This window comes from Aquarana catesbeiana, linkage group LG12 (assembly GCF_042186555.1).
Source record: "Aquarana catesbeiana isolate 2022-GZ linkage group LG12, ASM4218655v1, whole genome shotgun sequence".
NCBI classification, from domain to species: domain Eukaryota; kingdom Metazoa; phylum Chordata; class Amphibia; order Anura; family Ranidae; genus Aquarana; species Aquarana catesbeiana.
The window spans coordinates 36,752,427-36,772,903 of NC_133335.1; the positions used below are offsets into that span (position 1 = coordinate 36,752,427).

Sequence of the window (20,477 nt, forward strand, 5' to 3'; positions counted from 1 at the left end):
AGCTCCAGCCAAAAAGGGAAGCTCTGCTTGTTTGCCTCCCCCCCCCCCTCTGCTGCCACATTTGGCACGCTTCGGGTGGGAGCGGGTACTTGCTCTCACTTCCGGCTGAGCTTGCCATGGCGAACTCAACTGGAAATGTGGCCCCCCTCCTCCTTCACTCGCTGCCGGGCTATTCACAAAGTGCTGCTCGCTTTGTGCATGCGCGGTAGGGAACCGACTGTGAATTTGCAAGACTTCACTACCGCTTTCCCTGAGATAGCAGCGGCAGCACCTGAGAGCCGACTGAAAAATCGGTTCGGGTGAGAACACCGCTGGATCCCTGGGGGGGGGGGGGGACGGGACGACACTTGCTGACTTCTAACGCTAGGCTTACTGCGGAAAAGTGTGGGTGTACCAAGATGGCCGCGATGCAACGTCACTTCAGTTGCATAGTCTGATGGGTAGCGGCTTAACACCGGCGATGCCCGTTGTCTCCTGGGATTGACACATATCTCAGAAGACATAAATGACACGTGCGGCCGAGGAGGAGAAAGTAGGAATACTATGAAGAAATACAGCAGTAAGTGTTTAAAAAAATAAATAAATAAATAATATATGATATGCCAAATTGCAATGAATGCACTCTTTACTGCTGGATGGCGAAAAGTGGAAAATGTGGGTGGAACTCTGCTTTAATGATGGGACTAAATATAGAATTATCAATCAGCTGTTGCACTTGCAGGGCTCTAATGTGGAAAGTGGCCGGGTCTGCATCCCTTTCTATGCGATTTCCCTTTGGGATGCCCAAAATCTGACTTGCATCTTTCTTTGTCTGGGAAAACCAGTAAGCCAATCACAAAAGCAGGAAATGGCATTGTCAGGGGGGGGGGGGGGGGGGGGGGGTTCTGTATACCATCTGTGTACAGAACACCTCCAGGTAGCCATATTGAATTTTACAGAAAATGACAGCGGCTGCAGATTGAAAAGTAAAGGTCATTTTTAAAAGACATTCAATTACAATATCACTTAAGTCGCAATTATATACAAGTTATCATTTTTTTTAAATTTTTTATCTGCCATCTTTTCCCATGAAAGTGGAGTTACCCTTTAAGGCAGCGTGGGATCCTGGGTTTGTCCCACCTCGCCATACAAAAAGCAGGTCTATGGAACCAGATTCCAAAGCTGCCGCATTCACATCTTGCCCATTAGGTGCCATACCGTCCAATGAACGATCCAGACGTCAGCGGCACAATCATTGAAGCACTTTGACTCACATACCATCTCCAATAAAACCGGGGCCATAGGACACTTCTCTGATAACAGGCCTGCGCTGCAAAACACATGGCCAGTCCTTTGCTCAGTACAAAGGCTGATGTTGCGTCAGAATACTGTACTATAAACAATGAGAAGTACACAAAGATGACTGTATACCAATACCGGCACAGGTAGGACAGAGATCTCCGTAGAGCAATGGACGGCAAATATCTAGGAACACAGAAAAGGATCATTCTGGATGATGTACAGTGAAAAATGCATTAAACTATAGTGAGTAAGCTTCAGTATTGGTCAACGTGGCTGTCCATCACATGACCGACCAATAGAGAAGTTAGGAGGCGGGCCGAGGCAGCGACTTCCTAGCTGAAGTCAGAATCTGCATAAATAGTGCTGCCAGGGGGCTTCAGAAAGTAACCAGAGTAGGGCAGAGGAAAGGTTGGGCCTGTATTAAAAAGAGGAGCTCCTTCAGAAAAAAAACGAAAAGTCAGCAGCTACAAATACTGTAGCTGTTGACCTTTAATATTAGGGCACTTACCTGTCCGCGAATCCAGCGGTGTCCTCACCCGAGCCGATTTTTCAATGGGCTCTCGGGTGGTGCTGCCGCTATCTCCACTAAGGGAAACTGGCAGTGAAGCCTTACGGCTCAACAGCTGGTTCCCTACTGCGCATGCGTGAAGCGCGCTGCACTTTGTGAATGGCCCAGCCGCGGTGAACTCAGTTGGAAGTGGGAGCGGGTACCTGTCAAAACCTGGTACCCGCTCCCCCCTCTGAAAAGTGCCAAATGTCGCAGCGGTGGGAGGGGGGCAGATAAGCGGAGCTTCCTTCTTTGGGCGGAACTCCATTTTAAGCCTTTATTTGTGGCCTGCGTCCCAGTAGTGGAGATTTCCCCTCACTTCCTGTCAAGACAGAAACTGAGGGGAAATCTCTCCAACAGGTATGTAGATATTCAGCAGCAAGCCAAGGATCATTTATTTCGTCCAACCATTTGTGATGTGATCTTTCTTGGAAAAAAAAACCATTAGGACAAAATTGATGACCCTTGGGGTGCTGGCAAATATCTACATATTGCACAGGTTCCAGTATCCAGCTGGCGGTCGCTACAGCACCCAGTACCTTAAGAGCTCATTCCAGGAACCTGTACGATGGGCATATGGACTGTGATCTCTCCAACAGGGACACAGACTCAAAAAAAAATAATAATTTCAGTAAAGTTGGTTTCTAGGGGGTTAGTGCTTGGGTTGCTAAGGGTAATATCTTGGTTTCTAGGGGGTTAGTGCCTGGGTTGCTAAGGGTAATATCTTGATAGCTAAGAGTTACTGCTTTAGATACTAAGGAAAATATCTTGGTTGCTAGTACTGTATGAGTTACTGCTTGTGTTATTAGGGTTAATATCTTTGTTGCTAGGGGTTACTCATCTGTACACAATTGTATTCACCGTTTCTGATTTCCATTAGTTAGAACATACTTCCAGTTAAAAGAATGATAAAGTGACTAGGGTTGGGGAAAAAAACTATTTGAATCTTGAATCGAGTTGAGAGGTCAAATCGATTTTTTAGATTTTTTTTTTTTTTTTCACCAGGACCGGCGCCGACACTGCGCCGGTCCTGAGGAGCTGTGGGTAGGAGTATTTAGGCGAGGCCGCGGCTTCGGCCTAGTCCGCGAGGCCAGACGCCGCGGACTAGGCCGAAGCCGCGGCCTCGCCTAAAAACTCGCTCCTAAGGACCGGCGCGGTGTCCATCAACAAAAAAAAAAAAACTCGATTCGAATCGCGAAGCGAGTTTTTTTGGGGGGAGAAAATCGCCCAGCTCTAAAAGTGACCCCACTGACTTCCTAGCTGAAGTCAGAATCTGCATAATAGCACTTCAGGGGGGCTTCAGAAAATAACCAGGGCAGGGCAGAGGAAGGTTTGGGCCTGTATTAAGCCTTTATTTGTGGCCTGCGTCCCAGTAGTGTAGATTTCCCCTGACTTCCTGTCTAGACAGGAAGTGTGAGGAAATCTCTCCAGCAGGGATAAAAACACGTTCTTTTAGTAAAACAGAAATGGTTAGGTCCTTCATCACTCACTTCTTGTCACGTTACGTGAGGAGAAGTCTCAATGGTAGCATCAATAAAAAATTGACAGCATATAATAGAGCCCATGGAAACGCTCCCTCTGTAGCTTGATGCAGTAAGATGTTGCTCTGACGCTGGTTCGGGCCTTGCTGACTCTCAATCGATATTGATAGGAGCAATATCTCACTGCCTCAGCTACAGGAGTGATTCCATAAGGGTGCGCTTTCCCTGGAATCGTTACCTCAGTCATTTAGCAGCTGAGATGTTTAATGCCAGGGAACAGTCACTCCCAATTCACCTTTATGGCACCATGCTGGTACAGGGGAACACAGAAAACAACGGTTCTCTATGTGCCTTGTTCACCCTCATAGATGTGCAGCATGTATGCATTGTTTACACCGCAATGTGCTGCGGCCTTGAAGGGTCACTTCAAACTATGTAAACCGCGAGTTGCGATGTAACAACGCACAGCACTGCCCCTACACAACATACACGTGTTTTAGTCTACAAACCCTTAAAAGATTTTTACATCATTACAGTAAAGGATGTTTTTAGATCTGCATTTCACTCACGACTTTGTCATGTCACATAGAATAAAGTGGCCAATCAGAAAACACATTGCTGAAACAGACCACAATTAGAAGTTGAAAAATACCATCTGGTTGGTAGGGGTTAGGCCCCTTTCACGCTTGTGCGACTTGTCCTGCGACTTGGGACTGCAAAGAGTACCATTCGTATTTGAGCGACTTCAAAGTAGTCCCTGTACTACTTTGGTCCGACTTTGAGGCGACTTGAGGTCCCTAGACCTCAACATTACACAGGCATTGCTTCAAGTCGTGTCAAATTTGCAGTACAATTGTGTCAAAGTCGCAGCAAAAAAACTGCAGCTTTCAGGTCGCATAAGTGTGAAAGGGGCCTTACTGTTTTGGTCGCTAAATGAAAATCTTGGTTGTTAGGGGTTATTTCTTGGGCTGCTGAAGGGTTACTGCATTGGTTACTAAGGGATGTATCTTGTTGCTAGGGGTTACTGTTACAGCTTTGTTTACTAAGGGAAATTTCTTGTTGCTAGGCACTCCAGTGTTGGTTTCAAGGGTAATATCTTGGTTGCCATGGATTACTATATTGGTTACTTATGGAAATATCTTGTTGCTAGGGGTTAGAGCTTTGTTCACTAAAAGGAAATATTCTTGGTTGCTAGGCGCTTCAGTTTTGGTTTCAAGGGTAATATCTTGGTTGCTAGGAGTTACTGTTCAGTTCCTAAGTGCAATCTTTTGGTTGTTAGAGGTTACTGCATTGGAAAATATATTTGTTGCTGGGAGTAACTGCTTTAGTTAATAAAAGGTAATATATGGTTTGCTAGGGTTGCTAATGTAGTATCTTGGTTGCTAGGGATTACTGTTACAGCTTTGTTTACTAAGGGAAATATCTTGGTTGCGAGGCGCTTCAGTTTGGTTTCAAGGGTAAAATCTTGGTTGCTAGGGGTTATTGCATTGGTTACTAAGGAAAATATATTGTTGCCTGGGATTAGCGTTACTGTTTTGTTTACAAAGGAAAATACTTCCTTGCTGGGCATTACTGCTTGGGTTTCCAAGGGTGATATCTTGGTTTCTAGGTGGATACTGCGTGGGTTGCTAGGAGGTTACTGCTTGGGTGCCAAGGGCAATATCTTGGTAGCTATGGGAAATACTGCTTGGGTTGCTAAGGGCAATATCTTGGTATCTAGGGGGTTACTGCGGGCAATATCTTGGTATCTAGGGGGTTACTGCGGGCAATATCTTGGTATCTAGGGGGTTACTGCTTGGGTTGTTAAGGGCAATATCTTGGTATCTAGGGGGTTACTAATGGTAATATCTTAGTATCTAGGGGGTTACTGCTTGGGTTGCTAAGGGTAATATCTTGGTTTCTAAGGGGTAACTTGCTTGGGTTGCTAAAGGCGATATCTTGGTTTTCTAGGGTTACTGCTTGGGTTGCTAAGGGTGATATCTTGGTTTCCAGGGGGTTACTGCTTGGGCTGCTAAAGGGTAATATCTTGGTAGCTAAGAGTTACTGCTTTACCTACTAAGGAAAATATCCTGATTGCTACTGTATGATTTACTAAGGGCAATATCTTGGATGCTAGGGGTTATTGCTTGCGTTACTAAGGGTAAAATCTCGGTTGCTAGGGGTTAATGATCTATACACAAATGTATTCACTGTTTTTGATTTCCATTAGTTAGAACATAATTCCAGCTACAGAATGATAAAGTGACCCCACTGACAACGCTTTCGATTGCCCGGTTCAGCAAACCGCTGTGGGTACATCACAGATACATAATGCAGCACAAAGAGCGACAACAACGTGCAACCCATCCAATCAGATTGCAGATAGGTGATAAAAGCATTGCCAGCGGTCTGATATCCCCCGTTTTCATTGGTAGGCTCATCACGATGACACATCAATCTGATCTATAGAGTGTAAGCGATAAGTCACCACCCCGCTCTATATATCATCAGATCATTCCGACCGGGGCAATGGTGACCTTTCCTCCATCACCGGATGCCTGTACTATGTACAGCGATGGAGTGGTATAAATATTTAATGATCAGCATTTTCAGGCCGCTTAGTCCTGATGGGATCGCGGCGGAAGCGAGGAGGTCGGCTCACTCCCCCATTCCCTAGGTACCGGAGACCAAAGTATGTTTAAAGCTCAACTCCAAACAGCTAAATCCACCAATGGAATGCAGAGGTGGCGGCCATTTTACTTGCCAAAGCTTGTGTATTCCTGTCTATCCAGTCCTGGAATTTACACAACTCTGCCACATGGTACATCAAAAGATTTTTTTTTTTTTCACTGCTGCGGTTGAGCTGAAGCAGAACAAGCCCAGAGATCGGGAATTTCTACTTCCAGGTCTATGATTAGGGCTCAGATCCCATCTTCTTATGACAGGTTCCCTTTAATTCCTTATACTTTTTAGGTTTCCTCTTAGCGCCATTTTCTGGGGTCACGCGGGGTTAACTCCTCCACATCAGTTAGGAGAAAATCAGATTATGCCAGTAATAATTCATGAGAGGCGCGGGTTTATCTCCCAACCCGGCGCTTTATCGCCATTTCGGGCTTTACGGGAATATTTCCTGGCTCCGTACATCAGCGCCTACCAACATTTGTATTCAGGGGATATCATTTCCTAATTGTATTCCGAACCCCCCCGAGATATTCCTGTACGGGAGCCTTTCCCTGCGTCTCCCCCGCACGCAGCAATCGCAGCCCTATCTGTACAATCACCATTTTCATTCACCTCGAAGACACAATAATCAGAGTGCACGAGAGGCCAAAGAATTCCACTAAATATAGAGCCTGGATGTTCCAATATTAGAGCTATGAATCACAGCTTTTATTAGCCCTTACAAAGCCTATGGGGTAAAGTCCTGCTCCCAAAATACCCTCATTTCAGGGGGGGCAGGGTGATGAAAGGGTGACGGGGGAAGCTGGAAGAAGCCTGGCTTGCTGTATGGCTCCTGGTACCAGTACAGTGGCGAGCCAGGGAAGCAGGATGGGCCCAGCTTGCTGCATGGCTTCTGGTACCAGTACAGTGGCGAGTCACGGAAGAAGGATAAGCCTGGCTTGCTGCATGGCTTCTGGTACCAGTACAGTGGTGAGCCAGGGAAGCAGGATAGGCCGGCTTGTTGCATGGCTCCTGGTACCAGTACAGTGGCAAGTCAGGAAAGCAGGATAGGCCCGGCTTGCTGTATGGCTCCTGGTACCAGTAACGTGGTGAGCCAGGGAAGCAGGATAGGCCCAGCTTGTTGCATAGCTCCTGGTACCGGTACAGTGGCGAGCCAGGGAAGCAGGATAGGCCCAGCTTGTTGCATGGCTCCTGGTACCAGTACAGTGGCGAGTCAGGGAAGCAGGATAGGCCCAGCTTGTTGCATGGCTCCTGGTACCAGTACAGTGGCGAGCCAGGGAAGCAGGATGGGCCCAGCTTGCTGTAAAGCTTCTGGTACCGGTACAGTGGAAAGTCAGGAAAGCAGGATAGGCCCGGCTTGCTGCATGGCTTCTGGTACCGGTACAGTGGCGAGCCAGGGAAGCAGGATAGGCCCAGCTTGCTGTATGGCTCCTGGTACCGGTACAGTGGTGAGCCAGGGAAGCAGGAGAGGCCGGCTTGCTGCATGGCTACTGGTACCAGTACAGTGGTGAGTCACGGAAGAAGGATAAGCCTGGCTTGCTGCATGGTTCCTGGTACCGGTATGGTAGCTAACCAGTCAGCCAGGGAAGCTGGAAGGGGCCCGGCTTGCTGCATGGCTCCTGGTACTGGTATGGTGGTCAGCCAGTCAGCCAGGGAAGTTGGAACAGGCCCAGCTTGGCGCATGACTCCTGGTACCGATATGGTGGCCAGCCACTCAGGGAAGCTTTGTGCATGACTCCTGGTACCGATATGGTGGCCAGCCACTCAGGGAAGCTTTGTGCATGGCTCCTGGTACCGATATGGTGGCCAGCCACTCAGGGAAGCTTTGTGCATGGCTCCTGGTACCGATATGGTGGCCAGCCACTCAGGGAAGCTTTGTGCATGGCTCCTGGTACCGATATGGTGGCCAGCCACTCAGGGAAGCTTTGTGCATGGCTCCTGGTACCGATATGGTGGCCAGCCACTCAGGGAAGCTTTGTGCATGGCTCCTGGTACCGATATGGTGGCCAGCCACTCAGGGAAGCTTTGTGCATGGCTCCTGGTACCGATATGGTGGCCAGCCACTCAGGGAAGCTTTGTGCATGGCTCCTGGTACCGATATGGTGGCCAGCCACTCAGGGAAGCTTTATGCATGGCTCCTGGTACCGATATGGTGGCCAGCCAGTCATTCAGGGAAGCTGGAAGAGACCCAGCTTGGTGCGGTGGCCAGCCAATCAGCCAAGGAAGCTAGAAGGGACACGGCCTGGTGCATGGCTCCTGGTACCGGTACGGTGGCCGGCCAGTAAGCCAGGGAAGCTGGAAGGGTCCCAACTTGATGCATTTATCCTGGTACCGGTACAGTGACTGGCAAGTCATTCAGGGAAGCTGGAAGGGACCCACCTTGGTGCATGGCTCCTGGTACCTGTACTGGGACCTCACAGCCTCACGCCTTTCAGTTCTGGGTGAATCAACTTTGATTCGGGGTTATACGAGGTTCCCAATAGAGAATCCCATACCATAGCAGAGTACTATAAAATTACAGCATGAGATATATACAAAGTGGGGAACCGTACTGTATATGAGATCTGATCCAATGTCTGTCATATCCTAGAGTTGTAGTCAAATTATATAACAGATCAAATTAAATAAGAGATCATGTGAGTACAATGTTGTAGTTATCTTATATATGGTGTCATGTGAACACAATGTTGTGCACACACCCCTGATCTGTGTACAATGTGTGATGGGACACACACCTCTGATCTGTGTACAATGTGTGATGGACACACACACACACCTCTGATCTGTCTACAATGTGTGATGGGGGACACACACCTCTGATCTGTGTACAATGTGTGATGGGGACACACACACACCTCTGATCTGTGTACAATGTGTGATGGGGACACACACACACCTCTGATCTGTGTACAATGTGTGATGGGGGACACACACACACCTCTGATCTGTGTACAATGTGTGATGGGACACACACACACACCTCTGATCTGTGTACAATGTGTGATGGGGGACACACACACACCTCTGATCTGTGTACAATGTGTGATGGGACACACACACACACCTCTGATCTGTGTACAATGGACACACACACACCTCTGATCTGTGTACAATGTGTGATGGGGGACACACACACACCTCTGATCTGTGTACAATGGACACACACACACCTCTGATCTGTGTACAATGGACACACACACACACACCTCTGATCTGTGTACAATGTGTGATGGGACACACACACACACACACACACACACACACACACACACACACACACACCTCTGATCTGTGTACAATGTGTGATGGGGACACACACACACACCTCTGATCTGTGTACAATGTGTGATGGGACACACACACACACACCTCTGATCTGTGTACAATGTGTGATGGGGACACACACACACACACCACTGATCTGTGTACAATGTGTGATGGGGGACACACACACACACCTCTGATCTGTGTACAATGTGTGATGGGGACACACACACACACACACACACCTCTGATCTGTGTACAATGTGTGATGGGGGACACACACACCTTTGATCTGCGTACAATGTGTGATGGGGGACACACACACCTCTGATCTGTGTACAATGTGTGATGGGGACACACACACCTCTGATCTGCGTACAATGTGTGATGGGACACACACACACACACCTCTGATCTGCGTACAATGTGTGATGGGACACACACACACACACACCTCTGATCTGCGTACAATGTGTGATGGGACACACACACACACACACCTCTGATCTGCGTACAATGGACACACACACACACCTCTGATCTGTGTACAATGTGTGATGGGGACACACACACACACACCTCTGATCTGTGTACAATGTGTGATGGGGACACACACACACACACACACCTCTGATCTGTGTACAATGGGGACACACACACCTCTGATCTGTGTACAATGTGTGATGGGGACACACACACACCCCTCTGATCTGTGTACAATGTGTGATGGGGACACACACACACACCTCTGATCTGTGTACAATGTGTGATGGGGACACACACACACACACCTCTGATCTGTGTACAATGGGGACACACACACCTCTGATCTGTGTACAATGTGTGATGGACACACACACACACACCTCTGATCTGTGTACAATGTGTGATGGGGACACACACACACACCTCTGATCTGAGTACAATGTGTGATGGGGACACACACACACACACACACACACACACACACCTCTGATCTGTGTACAATGTGTGATGGGGACACACACACACACACACACACCTCTGATCTGTGTACAATGTGTGATGGGGACACACACACCTCTGATCTGTGTACAATGTGTGATGGGGACACACACACACACACCTCTGATCTGTGTACAATGTGTGATGGGGACACACACACACACCTCTGATCTGTGTACAATGTGTGATGGGGACACACACACACACACCTCTGATCTGTGTACAATGTGTGATGGGGACACACACACACACACCTCTGATCTGTGTACAATGTGTGATGGGGACACACACACACACACCTCTGATCTGTGTACAATGTGTGATGGGGACACACACACACACACCTCTGATCTGTGTACAATGTGTGATGGGGACACACACACACACACCTCTGATCTGTGTACAATGTGTGATGGGGACACACACACACACACCTCTGATCTGTGTACAATGTGTGATGGGGACACACACACACACACACACCTCTGATCTGTGTACAATGGGGACACACACACCTCTGATCTGTGTACAATGTGTGATGGGGACACACACACACACACCTCTGATCTGTGTACAGTGTGTGATGGACACACACCTCTGATCTGTGTACAATGTGTGATGGGGACACACACACACCTCTGATCTGTGTACAATGTGTGATGGGGACACACACACACCTCTGATCTGTGTACAATGTGTGATGGGGACACACACACACCTCTGATCTGTGTACAATGTGTGATGGGGACACACACACACACACACACCTCTGATCTGTGTACAATGTGTGATGGGGACACACACACACCTCTGATCTGTGTACAATGTGTGATGGGGACACACACACACCTCTGATCTGTGTACAATGTGTGATGGGGACACACACACACCTCTGATCTGTGTACAATGTGTGATGGGGACACACACACACCTCTGATCTGTGTACAATGTGTGATGGGGACACACACACACCTCTGATCTGTGTACAATGTGTGATGGGGACACACACACACCTCTGATCTGTGTACAATGTGTGATGGGGACACACACACACCTCTGATCTGTGTACAATGTGTGATGGGGACACACACACACCTCTGATCTGTGTACAATGTGTGATGGGGACACACACACACCTCTGATCTGTGTACAATGTGTGATGGGGACACACACACACCTCTGATCTGTGTACAATGTGTGATGGGGACACACACACACCTCTGATCTGTGTACAATGTGTGATGGGGACACACACACACCTCTGATCTGTGTACAATGTGTGATGGGGACACACACACACCTCTGATCTGTGTACAATGTGTGATGGGGACACACACACACCTCTGATCTGTGTACAATGTGTGATGGGGACACACACACACCTCTGATCTGTGTACAATGTGTGATGGGGACACACACACACCTCTGATCTGTGTACAATGTGTGAGGGGGACACACACACACCTCTGATCTGTGTACAATGTGTGAGGGGGACACACACCTCTGATCTGTGTACAATGTGTGATGGGGACACACACACACCTCTGATCTGTGTACAATGTGTGATGGGGGACACACACACCTCTGATCGGTGTACAATGTGTGATGGGGACACACACACCTCTGATCGGTGTACAATGTGTGATGGGGACACACACACCTCTGATCTGTGTACAATGTGTGATGGGGACACACACACCTCTGATCTGTGTACAACGTGTGATGGGGACACACACACCTCTGATCTGTGTACAATGTGTGATGGGGGACACACACACCTCTGATCTGTGTACAATGTGTGATGGGGACACACACACCTCTGATCGGTGTACAATGTGTGATGGGGACACACACACCTCTGATCGGTGTACAATGTGTGATGGGGACACACACACCTCTGATCTGTGTACAATGTGTGATGGGGACACACACACCTCTGATCTGTGTACAATGTGTGATGGGGGACACACACACCTCTGATCTGTGTACAACGTGTGATGGGGACACACACACCTCTGATCTGTGTACAATGTGTGATGGGGGACACACACACCTCTGATCTGTGTACAATGTGTGATGGGGACACACACACCTCTGATCTGTGTACAATGTGTGATGGGGACACACACACACCTCTGATCTGTGTACAATGTGTGATGGGGACACACACACACCTCTGATCTGTGTACAATGTGTGATGGGGACACACACACACCTCTGATCTGTGTACAATGTGTGATGGGGACACACCTCTGATCTGTGTACAATGTGTGATGGGGGACACACACACACACCTCTGATCTGTGTACAATGTGTGATGGGGGACACACACACCTCTGATCTGTGTACAATGTGTGATGGGACACACACACACACCTCTGATCTGTGTACAATGTGTGATGGGACACACACACACACCTCTGATCTGTGTACAATGTGTGATGGGGGACACACACACACACCTCTGATCTGTGTACAATGTGTGATGGGGACACACACCAGGACTGGAGAGGATTGTATGGCCCTCCCCCAGTGGTGTAGTGTGATGTAATGGTATCATGCTGTGTGCACAGTGCTCTGATCACACACAGCCCCCTCCGTACAGCAGGGTCAGATCACATCCGGCACACACAGTCCGATCTGTGGATATTGTGCAATGCTCCCCCCTGCCCCCACCCGCGGGGGTCCCTACCTTTGAATTTGAGTTCATGCTGGGGCTCCAGGACGAGGACCTGCTCGGATTTGGCCATGTCTCCTCCGGTGCGGGCAGTGCATGCAGTGCTGGGGGTGCTCGGGGCCTGGGCACTCAGCTGGTGATGCAGCAAAGCGGCGGAGGGCGGAGGCTGCTGACGTCACGTACTGCAAGGCCCGGAGGAGGCTGCGCCCGGGCGCGCATGCGTATTGTGCGGGAGGAGGAGAAGAAGAAGGAGAAGGAGGGGGAGGGTGACTGCAGGGGACAGGCAGGGCGAGCTCTGTGCATGGCTGACAGGGGCTGGACGTGGCCTGGGAACTGTCCCTGCCTGACATGGTTCCCTGTATACATGTGTGGGTTTCTGTGACAGGCACAGTGGGGTCTAAGGGCTGCTTCCTCCATGATTGTGTCCTGCCTGGGCCCTGACATCACCTCAGTATTAATAAAAGAAGACCTTTCCCTCATAAAATAACTCATATATGTATTCCTGCATGCTGACATCAAATTATCACACAGACCATGATAAAATAAAAGACTATGTTGTTTATATTTGCCCACTTCCTGGTCTGGGGACGTAAATAAGGTCCTCACTCTGAGAGGGTTACCTCATTAGTGCCTTCCAGGACCTCATACACATCCGCAGCTTCCTGCTTCATTGAAACCAATAGGCCATGTTTGGTTTGAGTGGTGCAAAAGTGACTGTGCCATATTCCTTTCAGTAGGCCAAGAGTCACTGTGTGTGAAAATGAACATGTCCCAATAGTTTCAATAGACCAAGAACCGGCGTGTGTGAAAACTAAAATGGCCCCTATAGTTTCAACGGACCAAGACCCGGTGTGTGTGAAAACTAAAATGGCCTATTAGTTTCAATAGACCAAGACCCGGCGTGTGTGAAAACTAACATGGCCTAATAGTTTGAAAATACCAAGACCCGGCGTGTGTGAAAACTAACATGGCCTAAGGCCCCTTTCAGACGGACGGATAGAATGGTGCTTTTAGCTGCGGATTTTCTAGTTTTCTACCACAGCTAAAAGCACACAATGCTTTCTTATGGCCCCATTCACACACTGCGTTTACCTGCGATTTAGTTACATGCGGTTCTGTGTGGATAGAAAAAATAGAATTGATTGCGTCCAGGAGCGATTTAGCGCAGCTATCCGCACATAACCGCAGTGCACTGTGCGAGGACTTGGATCCTCGCCAGTGCCCGGCACTGTTTGGTATGAAACTTGAAGGGGAACTCCACGCCAAATTTGAAATAAAAAACCGGCATGGGTTCCCCTCGAAGGGCATACCAGGCCATTGGGTCTGGTATGAATTTTAAGGGGAACCCCCTACGCAGAAAAAACGGCGTGGGGTCCCCCCAAGATCCATACCAGACCCCGATCCGAGCACGCAGCCCGGCCGGTCAGGAAAGGGGGTGGGGATGAGCGAGCGCCCCCCCTCCTGAACCGTACCAGGCCGCATGCCCTCAACATGGGGGGGTGGGTGCTTTGGGGAGGGGGGGCTCCCTGCGGCCCCCCCAAAGCACCTTGTCCCCATGTTGATGAGGACAAGGGCCTCTTTCCGACAACCCTGGCAGTTGGTTGTCGGGGTCTGCGGGCGGGGGCTTATCGGAATCCGGGAGCCCCCTTTAATAAGAGGGCCCCCAGATCCCGGCCCTCCACCCTATGTGAATGAGTATGGGGTACATGGTACCCCTACCCATTCACCTAAGGAAAAAGTGTCAATAAAAAAAACACACTGCACGGCGCCCCCCTCCCCCAAAGCACCCACCCCCCCATGTTGAGGGCATGCGGCCTGGTACGGTTCAGGAGGGGGGGCGCTCGCTCGTCCCCACCCCCTTTCCTGACCGGCCGGGCTGCGTGCTCGGATCGGGGTCTGGTATGGATCTTGGGGGGACCCCACGCCGTTTTTTCGGCGTAGGGGGTTCCCCTTAAAATTCATACCAGACCCAATGGCCTGGTATGCTCTTGGAGGGGAACCCATGCCGGTTTTTTGTTTCAAATTTGGCGTGGAGTTCCCCTTCAAGTTTCATACCAAACAGTTCTGGGCATTGGCGGGGATCCAAGTCAGTTCAATACGAGTCGGTACCCTGTCAGGTTGCTATGGAATTGGCAAACCGCAGCTAAACGCAACCGCAGCTAATCGCACTGTACAAATGCAGTACAAATGCAGCTGATCGCAGTGCCTGGAGTCTTGAATTTCACAATAAAAAAAACATGCTTTTAACTGCGGCAGAATAGCCGTCCGTGTGATAGTTTTAAAATACCAAGACCCGGCGTGTGTGAAAAGTTTTCACACACCCCGGGTCTTGGTATTTTTAAAACTATTAGGCCATGTTAGTTTTCACACAAGCTGGGTCTTGGTATTTTAAAACTATTAGGCCATGTTAGTTTTCACACACGCCGGGTCTTGGTATTTTAAAACTATTAGGCCATGTTAGTTTTCACACACGCCGGGTCTTGGTCTATTGAAACTAATGGGCCATTTTAGTTTTCACACACGCCGGAGCTCATCCTTAGTGAAAACTAACATGGCCCAATAGTTTTAATAGACCAAGAACCAGCATGTGTGAAAACTAACATGGCCCAACTATTTCAATAGAACAAGACCCGGCGTGTGTGAAAACGAACATGGCTCAATAGTTTCAATAGACCAAGACCCGACGTGTGTGAAAGCTAACATGGCCCAATCGTTTCAATAAACCAAGAACCCACCGTGTGTGAAAACGAACATGGCTCAATAGTTTCAATAGGACAAAACTCGGCGTGTGAGAAAACTAAAATGGCCCCTATAGTTTCAATAGACCAAGACCCGGCGTGTGTGAAAGCTAACATGGCCCAATCGTTTCAATAAACCAAGAACCCACCGTGTGTGAAAACGAACATGGCTCAATAGTTTCAATAGAACAAGACTCGGCGTGTGAGAAAACTAAAATGGCCCGATAGTTTCAATAGACCAAGAACTAGCGTGTGTGAAAACTAAAATGATCCAATAGCTTCAATAGACCAAGACCCGGCGTGTGTGAAAACTAAAATGGCCCATTAATTTCAGTAGACCAAGAACCGGCGTGTGTGAAAACTAACATGACCCAATCGTTTCAATAGAACAAGACTCGGCTTGTGAAAAAACTAAAATGGCCCAATAGTTTCAATAGACCAAGACCCAGCATGTGTGAAAACTAAAATGGCCCATTCATTTCAATAGACCAAGAAACGGCATGTGTGAAAACTAATATGGCCCAATCGTTTCAATATACCAAGACCTGGCGTGTGTAAAAACTAACATGACCCAATCGTTTCAATAGACCAAGACCCAGCGTGTGTGAAAACTAACACGGCCCAATAGTTTCAATAGACCAAGAACCGGCGTGTGTGAAAACTAACATGGCTCAATAGTTTCAATAGAACAAGACCCGACGCGTGTGAAAACAAACATGGCTCAATAGTTTCAATAGAACAAGATCCGGCGCGTGTGAAAACTAACATGGCCCAATCGTTTCAATAGACCAAGAACCAGCGTGTGTGAAAACTAACATGGCCCAATAGTTTGAAGAGCCGGAGCCTGTACAGGGCAAAAGGGAACATGTACTATTAGTGTCACCTTCACTTTCACGTAGGGTTGCCACCTGTCCAGGATTCACCCGGACAGTCCGGGTTTTGAATCATGTGTCCGAGTTTCGGTCCCCCTGAAACCCAAACATATTATTCAGACAGGAATGTGGCTCAGAACAGGGCTTGACAGGAGAGTGAGGGGGCACTATGCACCCTGCATTTCTATTCTCTTTGAAGCCCCCAAAGGTGTCCCAGGTCTGTTATCCTATAGTGCAGTGGTCTCCAAACTGACCCTCCAGTTGCTCAGAAGCTACAATTCCCATCATGTCAGAGTTTTATAATGCCTCATGGGACGTGTAGTTCCGCAACAGCTGTAGGGCCATAGTTTGGAGATCCCTGCATAGTTTATACTTAAAAAAAAAATGTTTGCTGTGCTCCGCTAAAGCGTTTGGGTTTGGCTTGAAGAAAAAGTGGCAACCCTACTTTCACGCCATGCATGGACTAGCTCCAGGTCTACTGAAGCCCACAGGCCACATGGTTTTGAATGGTGCATGTTCAGCACAGAAACAAACATGTCCTATTAGTTTCACATTCACTTTGTTCTATTAGATTCACATTCACCATGCATGGACCAGCTCTCGGTCTATTGAACATAAAGGGCACGTTTGTTTTGAATGGCATATGCATAGTATGAAGACGAACATGGCCTTTTCGTTTCAATAAACCTAGAACAAGCACATGCAAAATGTGCAAATGAACATGCCCTACCAGTTTGAATGGATCAAGGACCATCCATGCACAGTGCAACAAATTACAGGTCCTATTAGTTTCAATAGAGCAAGAACTGGTGCATGCAAAGTGCAAAAACGAACATGTCCTATTAGTTTCAATAGACCAAGAGCCTGGGCAGGTGAAGTGCGAAATCCAGCATTCCCTATTAATGTTAACAGACCAAGACATAGTGCATTTGTAGTGCTGGTGTTGGTATTAGTGTTAGTTTCAATAGACCAATAACCTATGCATGCTATAAGAACTGCTATTGATACAAAGGGAGCCCTATGAGCGTCAAAAGCACACCGTATAGTTCATACAGTACATGAGAACAGATGCAAAGATCATAAGAAAGAAGAAGTCAGTCGCAATGAGTTGTATTAAGGGGGGTGGGGACCGCTTTAATGATTGCTCCTGACTCTTGGGAGTGAAAGGACTTTTACTGCCCTGTGACTGCTTGTGCAGATAAAATTTGCATCCTCGCAGCTCCTGAGTGCACATAACGGCCTGCCCTGCATATATAGGCATATGTTTGCATCAGAAATGTTCTCCTAGTAGGCAGGGCCGAGTTTGCCATTAAGCACAGTATGTGTGCCTACAGGCATCAGAGGTAAAGAAGTGGCTTTTCTATTATCGATTTTGCACTATTTTCATCATCTGTGAAAATAGTCATCTCCTATATGGTCATTCATTCATTGTCATATTATTCCAGCCAGGAAAAAAGTAAATGTTCTGTGACAAAGAAGAGATCCTAGCAGAGTTAGGTTGTTTAGGGTTCAAAACCATGTCAGGCCTGCAAGCTCTGGTGATGGAAATCCAGCTCTGTTAGTGCAAACTCAGACAGGCAAATTGCTGGTGAGAATCTTTCATTTTTTTAATGTGGAGAGACTAGCCCCATGCACAACTTGTGTGCGAACATATACTGGTCAGATACTGTATGTACCCTGTATATATAAGTGGCTGGCACCACCGCTGTTCACGTGTAACTGCTCACACTACACGTAGATAGGGCTTCTGACCGGCAGGGTCATCGGTTCTGGCCACACCCAAACTCAACTTTAAGGTTGGATTCACACAAAGTGTGTATTGCAGGGCATATGGTAATGCACATACATAGGTGTGAATGAGCCCATATTGTATCCTATTGCTTTTCACTGTAGCGCTACACCTGTAGGAGCCACTGATTAGGATGGGTCCTCTGTTCTTTACCTCGCCCATCTCCAGAACCTTAGACCTTCTGACACACCAGGTTGAGTGTAAAAACTTACATTATCACAGGAATTCACTGAAAGTAATACTTAGTACCCAATAGTAGTGCTCTATCAAAGAAAACAGGCACCAAAGCAGGAAGTAAAGGCAAATGTAATATATTGTCACCCAATATGGCTGGTAACTAGGCAAGCATAACATGGAATACAATGGTAATAACACAATGAAGAAAAAAGGGGAAAGGTTTGGGACTTTATATAAGGCACAGGTAGGCACCTCCATCCCTGTATTGAATATATTAGAGAAGGAAATGGGACTTTAAATGAAGCAGCTGAAATGCGGAGGTGATAATAAAAATATAACATTTTATTCATATCAAGATAAATGATAAGGTAATTTCATATATATACATATAAGCACAAGGTATAGACATGGTAGTACAAAGGTATATAAATGTAGGCATAAATAAAGATCCGCCTGGGGCTCCTGCACACCAGCTATCCCTTCGCTTGGTGTTGCACGGCATGCAGCTTGGGTGAGTGTCCTTTGGTTCAGACCCACTTATTGGTTGACACGATTGATTTTTGCACTTTTTTGTTCACACACATTCACATTTTTTACTTCATTACTAGGCTTTGGTTTTCCCAGATCATTTTCATATTCAGGCCAGCTCACTTTATACACATTACACCATTCATACTCCACATCCCATCCTTTTTCCCCCACTACCAACACATGCGGACATATTGGGCGTACAATTTTACACTACACTTTACTTTTTCACCACTTCTTTTTACACATACCTCACTTGTGTTTTCACATCCCCATTATCTCACCTCACACACACTTTTATTTTGCTTTCAGATATTTCGATTTGTAAAACTCCCAAGCCAGCACTCTTATTCATGGGGACCACCTTAGGCACTATACCACCACCCCAAGCTGCTCGTGTGCAGTTTACACCGCCTCAGCTCCCGTGATGTGGTCTATGCTTCCGGTTCACCGTGTCTCGCTCGCCCCTTATTGCTCCCACTGCCGGGGCTGGTGAGTGTATTTTGTTAATCTTTTTTAACACCATTTTTTACCCTTATACATAGTGTGGTTTCACCATAATTGTACAATTTACAGGAATCTGCTCCTGACGAGTGGAGATAATTCCACGAAACGCGTAGAGCTACTGGATGCTACAGAGACACACAACATGCTTTGACTATGTCATAACATGAACCCAATATCTGTAGATTCCTATTATGCGATTATTAATACAGGTGCCGGGCATTTTTAGGCCAGATTGCTGTTATACATTATTAATTTATCCTCATGAATCTATCTTTATTCATGCCTACATTTATATACCTTTGTACTACCATGTCTATACCTTGTGCTTATATGTATATATATATATATATATATGAAATTACCTTATCATTTATCTTGATATGAATAAAATTTAATATTTTTAATATTTAATATTTTTATTATCACCTCCGCATTTCAGCCGCTTCATTTAAAGTCCCATTTCCTTCTCTAATATATGGTAATAACACAATTTAGCATACCAAGTGATTAACAGTAAGGGCTAGGCATAAGATGCCATTTGGTTTCCAGATCAGCACAAACAGTAGTAATGCCACCTCTATGTTCCCTATGTTCCCTCAGTGTGTTCTAACTGTATGAGGATAGGCAGGGGCGTTGCTAGGGGGTGGCTTTTGGGGCTATAGCCCAGAATCTGAGGCCAATAGCCCCGAGTCTCTGCAGGGGTCCCATAGGGGAGGCTCTCTGGGGACCCTTATGTAAGTGGGGGGGCTCTCTGGGGACCCTGATGTAAGGGAGAGGCTCTCTGGGGACCCTGATTTTAAGGCCTAGGCTCTCTAGGGACCCAGATTTAAGGGGGAGGCTCTCTGGGGACCCTAATGTAAGGGGCCTCTCTGGGAACCCTGATGTAAGTGGGGGGGCCCTCTGGGTACCCTGATGGAAGGGGGAGGCTCTCAGGACTCTGATGTAAGGAGGAGGCTCTCTGGGGACCCTGA

At 47.5% G+C, this 20,477-nt stretch overlaps 1 protein-coding gene across 1 annotated transcript in view; it reads right to left on the reverse strand.

The window, feature by feature from the left end:
- VAPB (VAMP associated protein B and C) overlaps positions 1-13,107 on the reverse strand; it is a 50,857-nt gene extending 37,750 nt beyond the window's left edge. The window contains exon 1 of the mRNA XM_073607575.1: positions 12,911-13,107. Within this exon, the coding sequence (XP_073463676.1) occupies positions 12,911-12,968 (58 nt within the window). The 5' untranslated portion in view covers positions 12,969-13,107. The remainder of the gene's footprint in view (positions 1-12,910) is intronic.
- Positions 13,108-20,477: the final 7,370 nt, after the last annotated feature.